Here is a 13,099-nt window from a genome sequence, read left to right as displayed (position 1 = left end):
GGATCGAGTCCCGCATCGGGCTCTCTGCTCGGCGGGGAGCCTGCTTCCCTCTCTCTCTCTCTGCCTGCCTCTCTGTCTACTGTGATCTCTCTCTGTCAAATAAATGAATAAAATCTTAAAAAAAAAAAAAAAGAAAACTAACAGGTTTACAGTGTATGAGCGGTGGTGATCGTAGTGGTGGTGGTGAGTGGGGCACAGGAGGCACATTCCAGTTTACACTCGGAAAAGTGTCCTGAATGTTGAGCAGGAGAAGCTCACTAAAGGTCTCCTTGTCAAAGGGCAAGCAACTCCCACTCTGATGAGTACCCATCAGCCCACCGGCAGGGACGCCTAGGTGATGCACCACATACCTACTGCACATTGGACGTGGATGGGAGAGGGTTTCTGACTATCAGAAGGACTGGAAGGCTCTGTGCATTAAATATTCCAGAATGCCTAGACAGACTCACACAATGATGAATTTCCTTGCCTAAAATGCCAACGGTACCCATCCTCTAGGCAACCTGAAGGAATCCTAAAAGTGTTCCTCCACACTTCAGGTAGCAGCACACCCCGTGGGACAGGATGAAGGTCTGTGTGACGGGATCTCTAACCTTCGTTTTAAGATAGAAAGGTCTCCACGGGAAATGGCACGGGGTTGCACAAACCTAGGTCAGGCTGAAGATCACTGGTGTTTTCGTCAATGGTTAGGTTGGTGTAGAGAGGGGCTGACTCGGAGCCGGCTCGGCTGCAGGGCACGGCGTAGATGTCAAAGAGATCCTTTAGGTCCTTACGGCTCCTCACGCTGGGTGGGGCGTGGAAAACACATTGAGTATTGTCATGGAAACGTGGGGCTGAGAGAGCATAAGAAGGAAGCCTGCCCTACCTGAATGATTTGAACAGCTCAACAAATTCAACGAAACTCATGTTACTGTCGGAAACCATGAAGCTCTGAAAACCCTTCATTCCTCCTTTGATCCTCCCGTGCCAGCTGCTGCTGCTCCAAGCACTGCAACAAAGACGGGAACTTAACAGGCACACCGGGGCTGCAGTATCCTCCCGCCCCAATAGACGCCCTCCGAAGGGCAACGCGAGCCAAAAAGTGGACTGCAAGTCATTTAAACCGGAGGCTCTTTTCCGGACTCTGTTTTCATTTCTCTCAAAATTAATCTATACGGTGTCAGAGTAAATAGGACATATGATACAGTGAAACCACTTTATGTTTATAGCCTATGTAATAAGGCCACAAGGCTAAGGTTAATATCCTCCCACTAATCAAAACAGTTCTTTGAAATCACAGGTTAGTGGGACCAAAGAACTTAAATGCAACGTTTCTGAAGAAAAGGCATTTTTTCAAAATTGCCTATGCTTTTTCAAAAGCGTAACCTATGGAAAAATTTGCACGTTCTTTCCCATAGTCTGAATTACGTTTAAGAGCAAAGTCCTGAACATATCAATGTCTTCTCTTTTTCCTTTCTTAACCAGTTATTAGATGAAAACAAGGAAGGACTTTTAATACTAACGGAAAATGTGAGTCACAAAAATATTAAGAATGGAAAAAAAACAATTCTGCCTAGAATATATCTGCACCTGCCAAGGCTGTATATTCAATATAAAAATATCAGTCCACTCGGTCAAAAGCTCAGTCTAGCTGTTTCATAACACTTTTCTTTTCTATACTGGTTCCTTACAGGATAATATAAGAAATGTTTTGATTGGTTTTTGGTCACATCAATAACCAGGATCTTTTTTTTTCTTGCTTATTTTTGTTTTCTTGTGCTTTATCTTTTTTTACTTTCAAAATATTTGCAATATGTAAGAAAATATACGGAATACTATAATGAACAGCCAGTTTATCCGAAATCTTGCTAATAGTGTTTATTCAAGGAAAATTATTTTGTGTTGACATCTGAAAGCATCTCTACAAGTATTACAAAAGATGGATTTGTCATTGTTTGTAGGCAAGCGTGTCGATCCCCAAAGTGTTGTTAGAAACAGAGGTTGGAGGTTCAGGAAGAGGAAAAGGTCTGATAAAGTCGGTCATTTGCATTAAGCAGTTATGTTCGCTGTCTTCTTCCCTTCTTGTTCCGTGTCAGCCACTGTCAGCAGGAGCCCTTCTCTTCTAGACTTTAGGAAACTCTGTCCACTCTCTCTCCTTCCAGGGCTCAGCCTCGCTTTCTCCCTGAACAGCATTTGGGCTAATTTTTCTTTCCTTGCCTTATCTTTTCGGTTTCCCTGGTGGGCACTGACCCCTGTCCTGTGGGAAGGGCTGATGATCTTGTCTCTGGCATGTTAGTTGCAACTCTTTGAAAAGATTTCCCTCCCTTACTCTGTCCTTCCCATTCCTGCTCGTAAAGATTTCCCTCCCTTACTCTGTCCGTCCCATTCCTCCCATTCCTGCTCGTAAGGGATCGAAATAAAGGAAAAGCCACTTCATCCAAGTTCTTTGGCTACTTTATTTACCCAGCATACTGTAGAGGCTGAAATATAAAGAATTCTGATTCTATGTAGCTTTTCATTTTGTTACAAACCTAAACTTGCAGAAAAGTTACAAGAGTGGTACAAAGAATTCCCATGTACTTTTGACCCAGCTTCACAAAGTGCAGAAATCTGAATGTATAAAGCATAACTTATGTTCATTATTCACATTGTGAAAGAAAGTTTCCCTTTAAAAGATGATTTACTGTGGGTTCTTATCAGTAGCAAACTTCCTTGAGAGAGAGAAAGAGAGAGAGAGCGAGAGAGAGAGAGAAATTGTGTGTGTGTGTGTGTGTGTGTGTGTGTGCAAGTGTGTTATTAACATTTCCAAAGCCAGTGTCTGCACAGACCCATTTCCTCCTACTACTCCTCTGTTTGATAAAGAGTGCCTGTTTTATCTTGGTTCTGTCTGGAACCTCTGCATTTCTTAAACTGTTTGGGGGGTTGAGGGAAATGGTATGGCATTCTAATTCCTTTGTTATGCTTTCCTAATATTATTTCATATTATTATTTTCTAATAATATTTCATCTGAAATATTATTTCATCTAGATATTGTTTCAAATTTGTACTTCACATGAACCTTATAAAATAATTTACTATAATACCAGCTTTAGAATTACACCTTAACATACCCAACTTGCTCTAATACATTTGTTTCTCCAGACATGTGTATCTTGTCTTACATAAGAGAAGAGTATTAAATATATTTTATCTAACAGCAAAGGATAAGGTAGCTTACGTTAAAACTTACTTTATTCCTCAGAGCAATGATAGCCAACAATTTTTTGCAATGATAGAAATGTTCTCTGTCTCACTGCATTCCAGTACTACCAGCCACTTGTAGCATAGAACACTTTTAATGTGCATAGTGTGACTGAGGAACTGAATTTTAAATTTTATTTAGTTTTAATGGATTCAAAATCGAATTTAAATAGACATCTTTCTTTTTCCCCCATGGCCAGCGGCTACTCTATTTGACAAGGCAACTTTAGAAAATCAAAGTTTGGGTTGTGTTAGCACTCCTGACCTTTGAAGGGTTGGTCTGTCATACGATTAGCATATAGTAATAGCATATAGTAATTAGCATATAGTAAGTATATAGTAAGTAAGTATAGTAAGTAGTAAGTATATATATATATAGTAAGTAGCATATAGTAATAGTATGTATATAGTATATATATACATATAGTAATAGTAAGTATTAGTAATAGTAATTAGTAATATTTATTAGTAATAGTAATTAGTAATATAGTAATAGTAATTAGTAATAGTAATCACAATAGTATATAGTAATTAGTAATAGTAAGTATAGTAATATAGTAATAGTAGTAGTAATATAGTAGTAATAGTAGTAGTAGTACTGCTACTACTACTAGTAATATATAGTAATATAGTAATAGCAAGCAGAGTAATGCAAGAAGATAGGAGTGTAAAATCAGGAAAATTAGAAGCTTTTAAAAATTGGGGGTTTTTCAGTTTTCAATTTAATTAAGTCAAAATTAGAGACAGTCTTTCCACAGAGCACTAAAAAATGATGCCCTTCTACATAACTTGAATGATGTGAAGGGTCCTTGTGTTTTATCATGTTAAGGCCCCACCTGGACAGGCTCTTGTTTGAAGAAGACAGCACAGGGGAAGACACTGGCCTGATGGGAGATGATATTCCAGCAGACAAGTTGGGGGACCCAGCCGTGGTTAAGGAGTGGGCTCTTCTGGAAGGCAGAGTGTTAGGAGGGCTCATGACGGCATTTGCCTCTGTGAGAGAGAAACAGAGAAACCAGACAATGACGCCAGGTTATCCTTTCCCTAGAAATCAAAGAAACATCAAAGCTGCTTCTGAATGTCTGAGCAAATCCACCTAGCCGGCAATTTCTATGCAAGAAGTATCAAAATATTCTGATGAGTGGACTCATGTGGTGGGTTCTCAACCTTGGCTGCACATCAGAATCATTTGGGGCTTAAAAATACAGAGATGTTCAGGTCCCAGCCAGAAAGTGTTGGACTTGGTTGGGGCTGGGGTGCTGCCAAGGCATCCAGATATTTCAAAAAAAATCATCTTGCCATGGTTGAGAATCACTGGTCTGGTCTTGTCTCATCCACCACATTGTATTTTGTATATCTCATATCCTCTGTCCATGAGGCCAAGTTAATTAGTGAGAATTTTCTTCCAAGCACACTGAGCTTCCAGAAGTACCTCTTAGGTTCCACTTCCTAGTTAACTGCAAAGATAACTGTATTTAACAAGACAGTTTTGTTAAGAATGTCCACTGTAGGGGTGCCTGGGTGGCTCAGTGGGTTAAGCCACTGCCTTCGGCTCAGGTCATGATCTCAGGGTCCTGGGATCCAGTCCCGCATCAGGCTCTCTGCTCAGTGGGGAGCCTGCTTCCCTCTCACTCTCTCTGTCTGCCTCTCTGCCTACTTGTGATCTCTGTCAAATAAATAAATAAAATCTTAAAAAAAAAAAAGAATGTCCACAGTACTTAAATCATAATGGAAAACCAAATGCATATTTTCCCTATAAAATAATAATTAAAAAAAAATCTTAGATATCAGTATGGGGCTTTACCAGATTCTTCTTGCTCATTCACGTCTTGAGGGTCTGAACCACTCCGACTGCGACTCTCCCTCTGCATTTTGGCCTTCCGCGTGGCCATCTCGTCATCAGCTGCCTCTCCACTCTCACCCTGGGAACACACACGTGCCAACAGTCTTCGTCCTGGGTTTCTCTCCCTCTGGGCACTGCTGCGGCTCAGGCAAGTCCCTATTTTCTGACTGCCCCACCTTCTACATGCCCCCACCCCAAATCAGTACAGACCCCTGTGAGGGCTGACCCAGGAATCTCATGTTACACGGGCGCACTTGTTTTTCTGGATACAGCAGCATTTCCCGGGGAGGGGGCTGATAAAAGCAGACACACAACCTCTGGCATCTCTGCATAGAGACCAAATTATGAAGCCAACAAAGGTTGGCTTAGACATCAATGGCCTCCCATATGCAAAGTGTGGGACTTTTTCTAGATAACCATGGAGAAACTACCTTACCGTGTTATAGTGATAATCTCTATATAATGTATTATAGAATGTATAGTGGTAACTAACCAAATATTTTCTGCCATGGTAAAAACCATAAAGTCCACCACTTCAACCATTTTTAAGTGTACAGTAGGGTAATGCTAACTCTATGTACCTTGTTGTGCAACAGGTCTCTAGAATGCTTTCTTCTTATAAAACTGAAGCTCTGGACGCAATGAAAAACGGATTCCCCTTGGCCAGTCCCCCAGCCCCTGGCACCCACCATCCTACTTTCTGTTTCTCAGAGTTTAACCACTCTAGGTACCACATCTAAGTGGAATCATGCAGCATTTGTCCTTTCGTGACTGGCTCATTGCACTTAGGGTAATGACCTCAAGGTTCACCCAGGATTTCCTTCTTTTTGCAAGGCTGACTGAATGCTATTCCATTGTATGTATACCTCACCTTTCCTTGATCTTTCAATTGTGGACATTTCGTTTGCTTCTCTTGATACTATATTTTAAGTTGTGTTCTACATTGAGCAGTTTGGCCCTCGAAGACCTTCCCAATGGGATCCCTGGTCTTTTCAGCCTTTGCTTCCCCCGATAGAGCCTCTACTCCAGCGTGGACCACGAACCCAGAACTGTGTGTGCTTCCCTGAACAAGCCCAGTCTTTCGTGCCTCCCTCCTGCCTCCTCTGCCAGAAATCCTCCCTGCCAACTCTGCCCTCGGCATTGTCGCTCTGATCCTTCAAGACCCATCTGTCAGCTTCCCTGGGAAGCCTCTCCTGCCTGTGTCCTGGCCCTGGATCTTCTTTATGTTTCCACCCACAGCACTCTGTAGATGGCTTCACCGTGACTCCTACTGAGTGCTCACTGTTGGTAGCCCCTGACGTTTTTGGGTGTTGACACAATTCCTGACACTAGGCCTGGCACCAGGAGGTGCCTGGTAAGCACTTGCATTTCGTTTGTTTCATTCTGTCCGCACCCCAAATGCGCTAAGGTAGTTTCTGGTGTTGTCGACCATAGGACAGTGCTGGATGATTGGGTCTGAGGCGCCATAAATAACACTCTACCCGTATAAGGATTTTCTTCTTTTTCTTGGTGGTGCTTATGCCCAGTGTGTTGTTCCTCTGCACACTGGGCTTCTCAGCACTCTTCGCAGATGTCCCAGGGCTGGGGTTGCGTGTACTCCATCGCCGGCCACCGAACAGCTCCACAGCGTGAGCCAAAGTTGGGCCTTCATACCGTCCGTCCTCCTGTAAAAGAGCCACATTCTGAACACATGAGGAGACAGCAATCAGTGCGGAGGTCCACAGATGAATGGCTTCTAGTAAATCCCCAGAGGTGGAGGAGCACAGGCAGTTAGGGCGGACTAGAGGTCTGGCCACCCAAGTGGCTCTGTCCTAGCTGTCAGGACTCTCTGTAGGGAGTCTCATCACATCCTGTTGTCCTGGTCACATCCTGCTGAGTTCCAGGGATGTGCTTTCCGGGGGGCCACGGGCAAGTGGGATGACAACAAACTTCCCTTCCCAGTTTCAGAGGTTACATTCCAGAATGGCCACTGTAGGAATATCAGGAAGACGCACTTGCAAATTAGGGCTTTGGAGGACTGAGCATGTGTATGTGTGTATCTACTAAGTAAGATCAAATTCTATTTGTATTGCCTCATCCTAGGTTTTTTGTTTTTTTATTGTTGTTTGTTTTTTATCTACTTTGATGCCTGGGACAGTCTGATTTGCAATACAGAGTATGTGGCATACCTGGAATTCACTCCAGAGGGCTCTGGGGAGATAACCACGGAGGGAACATATTATTAAATACTTGGCACACACCTGGAACTAAAGTAACATTATGTGTCAACAACCACACTTGGTAAAATAAATAAGGAAATAGTTGGGCTGCTGTCCTCCAGAGTGCCTGATACCCAAGGACAGAGAGCCCAGGGCACTCAGAACACCACGCATACAATGTTGCTGTGAGCATGGAGAAGATTCCTAAGCGGCAGCATGCTTCCTGACAGCTGCTTCTCACCAGGTAATGCGGAGTCATGGGGAGCAGCAGAGACTTACTCATTAAACAACCACCAACAATTCTCCAAGTCAGGGAGGCCAGTTAATAAAACTACAAAAAGTCACGTGCGAATTAAAGCCAACATGAGTGATATTTCATAGATTGTATAAAATGGACCTTTTAAAATTAATTTTCATAATTTACTGTCTTTACTTTCTGCAAGCTCTTAAGGCCAGTCCTCCTCTGCAACTCCAAAGAGGTGCTTGTAAATAGGTTTTGCTTTGTTGTAAGTGCTCTTTGAAAAACAAAGTATGTGTGTGTGCGTGCGCACGCATGTGCAAGTGTCTGTGTGTGCGCGTGTGAGACTGTGTGGATCTGTGTGTGTGCGCGCATGTGAGTGTGTGTGTGCGTGCTTGCTCCTTCACCCTAATGTTCAATAGCTATCTCATTTTAAGACTTGAGTTGTGCATACCCATAATACATTATAGGTTTATAAAAAAATTAAAAAATAAAGTTTCCTTAACACAAAATATAATCATTGTAAATTATAATGAAATCTCACAATTAAAAAGCCTGGTTCTAAATTAAAAAAAAAAAAAAAGCTTGCATTGTGACCTCCCACCTCCTGCATCCTGTTATGGATCCCAGGATGCTGAGTGAGTGGGATGCTTGATGTGGGAAATCTTTTGGTGATCTCTGATGGATATCTGGGATTTATGCCTGCCCATTAATCATTTCTCTTTTCTCTAACCATACCCCAATTTTACTATATATCTTTCCCACAGGATACAGTCTTTTTTTAAAAAAAAAAAGTATTTATTTAAGAGAGAGAGAGAGTATGCATGAGCTGGGCAGCGAGGGACAAAGGGAAAGGGAGAAGCAGACTCCCCACTAAGCAGGGAGCCTGATGCGGGGCTCAAACCCAGGACCCTGAGGTCATGACCTGAGCGGAAGGCAGACACTTAACCCACCAAGCCACCCAGGTGCCCCTGGATTCAGTCTGGAGTCTATCAATCAAGGTGAAACATGGTACCTTGACCAATGGTTGGCATAAGATCCAAATAAGCCAATTAGAATCTCTCTTCCTGGAAAATGAATCTTGAATACAGTGCTACTGAGAATGAAGAAGGTTGGAGATCATTCCTTCCTGATAGAGGGCATGCTCCCTGTGAACAAGCTGCTACAACTGACTTCAAAGTGGAATCAACATTTCATGCCACAATTTCATAAATAAATTTTAACTACCTTATCGAATATTGCATTTTGGAAGAAATTTTGTAAAAATTTTATCTATGGGTTTTGACTAAAACTTTGAAAATTTAATAGATCCCATCATTAAAACTTAAAACTTCTGCTCTGGAAAAAACATTGTCAAGAGAATTAGAAGACCAGCCACAGATGGGGAGGAAATGTTTGTAAAAGAAACATCTGATAAAGAATGGTTATCCAAAATATACAATGAAAACTTAAAACTCAACAATAAGAAAACTAACAACCCAATTTAAAAAAGTCCAAAGATCTCAACAGACACTTCACCAAAGAAGAGATACAGATGGAAATTAAGCATATGAGAAGCTGTTTCATGTCATACAGCATCAGTGAACTGCAAATTAAAATAAGATACTCCAACACCTATTAGAATGGCAAAAATCAAGAACACTGACACCACCACATTCTGGGTAGGGATGTGGGGTAACAGGAATAAGGATTCATTCTAGTATGAAAGCAAAATGGCCACTCTGGAAAGCAGTGAGGTGAGGCAGTTCCTTACAAGAGTAAGGGTTCTTTTACCATACAATCCAGCAGTCATGCTCCTTGGTTGTTATCCAAAAGACTTGAAAACTTAAGTCCACACAGAGACCTGAACATGAAATATTTACAGCAGCTTTATTCATAATACCAAAACTTGGAAGCAACCAAGATGTCCTTCAGTAGGTAAATGGATAAATAAATTGTGGTACATCCACACAATGGAGTATTACTCAGCAAGAAAAAGAAATGAGCTATCAAGTTATGAAAAGACATGGAGGAATCTTAACTGCATAACACTAAGTGAAGGAAGCCAATCTGAAAAGTATGATTGTATGATTCCACCCATATGACATTCAGAAAAAAGCAGAACTATGGAGACAGTAAAAAGGTCATTGGTTGCCGGGGTGGGGGGAGGGGGTGGGTAGGGTGAGGTAAAGTGGAAGGAAGAGATGAATAGGCAGGGGACAGAGAATTTTTAGGGTAGTTAAAATATTCTATGTGATATTATAATTATCAATATATGTTATTATATATTTATACAAACCTATACAATATACAGCACCAAGAATGAATCCTCAGGTAAACTGTGGATTTGGGGTGACTGTGATATATCCACGTAGACTTATCTTTTGTAAAAAATGTGCCATTTTACTGAGTGATGTTGACAAGTGGGGGCCACTTATTTATGCATGGGGGGCAGGAGGCTTATGGGAAAATCTCTGTACATTCTTCTCAATTTTATTGTGAAACTATAACTGCTTTAAAAAAAAGGAAATCTTTAATAAAAAAAATTTACTAGACCCATACCATGTATATATAAAAGAATCAGCCTCTACTGCTTGGGTATTTCTAAATTCAGAACATCCTAACATGGGTCAAGCTTTACTTTTAATAGAAATATTTCAGGCCTGGAAAAGGCACATGCCTTTGTTTAATCTTTAAAGGAGACTTTCTGGGAACTGAAATATAGTTTGACTCTTTTTCATTTTGTAAAAAACAATAACGTTGGTTGGGAATGCATGAAGGATGTCCCTTCTCTTTTCAATTTGGGAGAAGATCTACTGTGAGTGAAACTATATTCTCAGTTTTAGAAAAGTTCCATTAAAAAAAAAAAGATTTTATTTATCTGTCAGAGATAGAGAGCGAGCGAGAGCACAAGCAGGAGGAACGGCAGGCAGAGGGAGAGGCGGCTGCCTGCTGAACAGGGAGCCAAAAGACAAGAAACAGTGACATTTGTAATGAAGCCAGGAAATATAGGAAAATAAAAGAAGTTCACGTGGACATTAGGATCATGAAACCGATTCCTTAAAATAGTATTCATGCACTTTGGCCTCTTTGCATTATCTTCACACATGATATTTTGGAGACTGTTTAACTGATCTAATCCTTTGAATAAAATCCCTTTTTCCCCTTGAAGACAGCCAAAATCTGTTTCTGTTTTTTACAACCAAAGTTCACCTGAGAACCCTCCTTTGAACCTTTTCAGATTCCCAGAGATCTTTCCAAACACCCAGGATTATGGGTTCTTAGCTCTGCTCATGCAACCTCAGGCCAAAGCTCATGATACCAGTCTTTGTCCCACACCACACATCAAATCTCTGGGGCTTACTTTCTTTTATTTTCCTGCATTCCTAGGGTTTATTACAAACATTACTGCATCTTTTTGTCTTTTGCTTTATCTCCTGTTACTATTTCCATTAGATCAAATACATTTACTAGTACTAAAATACTTGTATTAGAAAGCATGGGGTTCCTGGGTGGCTCAGTTGGTTAAGCGTCTACCTTTGGCTCAGGTCATATTCTCAGGTCCTGGGATTGAGCCCTGCATTGGGCTCCCTACTTAGTGGTGAGCCTGCTTCTCCCTCTCCGTTGCTTCCTCCCACTCACGCTTTTTCTCAAACACATAAAATTAAAAAAAAAAAAAAAAGCAGCTTCATATACATTCATCACACAAGAAGACTCAGATGTTGGAAAGATTATTTTCTTTTATTCTTTTGAAGATTTATTTATTTATTTTAAGGGTGGTGGGGGGAGCAAAATGAGAGGGAGAGAGAGTCTTAAGCCAAGCTGAGAACTCAGCTGAGGTTCTGTGCTGAGCATGGAGCCCGACACGGGGCTCAATCTCATGACCCGGAGATCAGGACCTGAGCTGAAACCAAGAGTCGATACTCAACCAACTGAGACACTTTCAGGTGCCCCAGAAAGATTATTTTCTATATAAGTCCTTCCCAAACTGGGGATAAAGAAATACTCTTTATCTGTTAACATAAATTTGGAAGAACTCACAATTGTTCATAAATTTCTTAAATGCACAGATACATTTAAATTCATTTTTTTTTTTTTTTTTTTTACCTTAGGACTTCTCAGGAGCCTTAAGTGTGCTAAGAAGTATTATAAATCACCAAGAGGGCATTTAACAGGATGCCTATATGACATTTAACAGGATGCCAGGTACCACACTGGCAGCACCTTTTTGATGTTCTCTGAGACAATGTGGGAGCTGGTCTACATATGGGAAAATAGCAATTTGCTAACCTTTCCACTTAAAAAAAATTAAAAAAAAAAAAAGTCCCGAGGGTGTGTTTCTGAGATATGTTGCCTCACCTGCCTGGGTGGCTCATGCACAATAATGTTTTGAGGAAGACCATTGCCTGTGTTTTCAGAAGTGACAGAGGTATATGGAGCTGTTTTGCCTTTACAAGGTAAGGGCTTGTTTCCAAGTAGCGGGAGAGGGAGGGGGCCAGGAGTGTAGCTGTGTTTGTAACCAGGAAGGACTAAGCTGGCTCCAAGTCACTTCCTCTGTTTCTGCTCCAGCAGAGCATTTTACCTCTTCTGCTATTCCTGGTCTCAGCCGATGCCTCCTTTAGCAAAAACTGTAGGTTGCCAGGGTGAATGAGAAACCAAGTATGCCTTAGGTATTAATTTAGTTACTTTAGGCTCTAAGATTGGAAGGGAAACAAATGAAGCCGATAAACCATGTCAGGTTTGTGACCATGATTGTAACTAAGCTCAGAGCTTTGGTTTATGTCCAGGTTGCATGGATTTGTATGATTCTGCAAGGCTGAGGGATGATTATAATTAAAGATTAATATTTACAATAGCTCCTGAAGACCTTTTTTCCAAGCAGCTGACCACACTGGACTCTCCCTGTGGAATGGACAGGAAGCTCGTATTTTGGTTTCTGTTTTAGGAGGAGTTAACTGAAACAGGCTTTTTGCTGTGCAGTCCTAGTATCACTGTGTAGATAGGACTATGGGCTTATTAATCAATTAATAAATCAGTATTCAGGATATGCTCTCTACTCATAAATGTTGCACATATCCATATGTGCAATATCTATGTATCTATCTATGTATCTATGTATCTATCTATGTATCTATCTATCTATCATCTATCTATCCCCTTACCAATAGCCTGGGGGGGATGTCTTTGCTGGTGGGAAACATGTTAGAACCATGAAATCAGTCATTTGAGTAATTTAAATTATTGTTAAATTATAGTTCTATTTGTTCAGTGACACTAGTAAAAAAGATAATGTTTTTGCCAAAAGATAGAAAAGCATAACAAAGAAAAACTGAATACTCAGTTACAACTCATTTGGCAGCGCCATCAATGGTGTCCCCTCGTGGCAGGTTTTTGACTCACTTCCCAGCCATCTGCCCTTTGTCCACTGCAAGTGCACCAGTCCGGTGGTGCCTGTGTCTCTTCCCACAGCTCGCTCAGCCCAGTCCTGCTGCCACTCTTAGCTGGAGTGTTGATACACCTGAGCATTTTAGGGTAGTGAGAAACCCACTCACTTCAAGTAGCTGACTGTGAGAAACTCCCTCGGGGGCTGCTGCCAATATGATAACCTAGTTAGGCAGAAC

General features: G+C 41.3%; 1 protein-coding gene across 3 annotated transcripts in view; it reads right to left on the bottom strand.

Annotated features, from left to right (window-relative positions):
• The window catches only part of PLCE1 (phospholipase C epsilon 1), a 324,484-nt gene that overhangs the window by 62,906 nt on the left and 248,479 nt on the right, over positions 1 to 13,099 (bottom strand). For 2 of the 3 annotated variants that reach the window (XM_059398158.1, XM_059398160.1), the window contains 5 exons: positions 6,545 to 6,745; positions 5,025 to 5,142; positions 4,057 to 4,213; positions 866 to 988; positions 648 to 784 (listed from right to left, as the gene is read on the bottom strand). In XM_059398158.1, the coding sequence (XP_059254141.1) occupies positions 648 to 784; positions 866 to 988; positions 4,057 to 4,213; positions 5,025 to 5,142; positions 6,545 to 6,745 (736 nt within the window). The remainder of the gene's footprint in view (positions 1 to 647; positions 785 to 865; positions 989 to 4,056; positions 4,214 to 5,024; positions 5,143 to 6,544; positions 6,746 to 13,099) is intronic. The other variant, XM_059398159.1, reaches the window with a different exon arrangement.

This window comes from Mustela nigripes, chromosome 4 (assembly GCF_022355385.1).
Source record: "Mustela nigripes isolate SB6536 chromosome 4, MUSNIG.SB6536, whole genome shotgun sequence".
Classification (NCBI taxonomy): Eukaryota; Metazoa; Chordata; class Mammalia; order Carnivora; family Mustelidae; genus Mustela; species Mustela nigripes.
The sequence above is the reverse complement of the archived record's forward strand: the minus strand, read 5'-3'. Positions and strand labels throughout refer to the sequence as shown.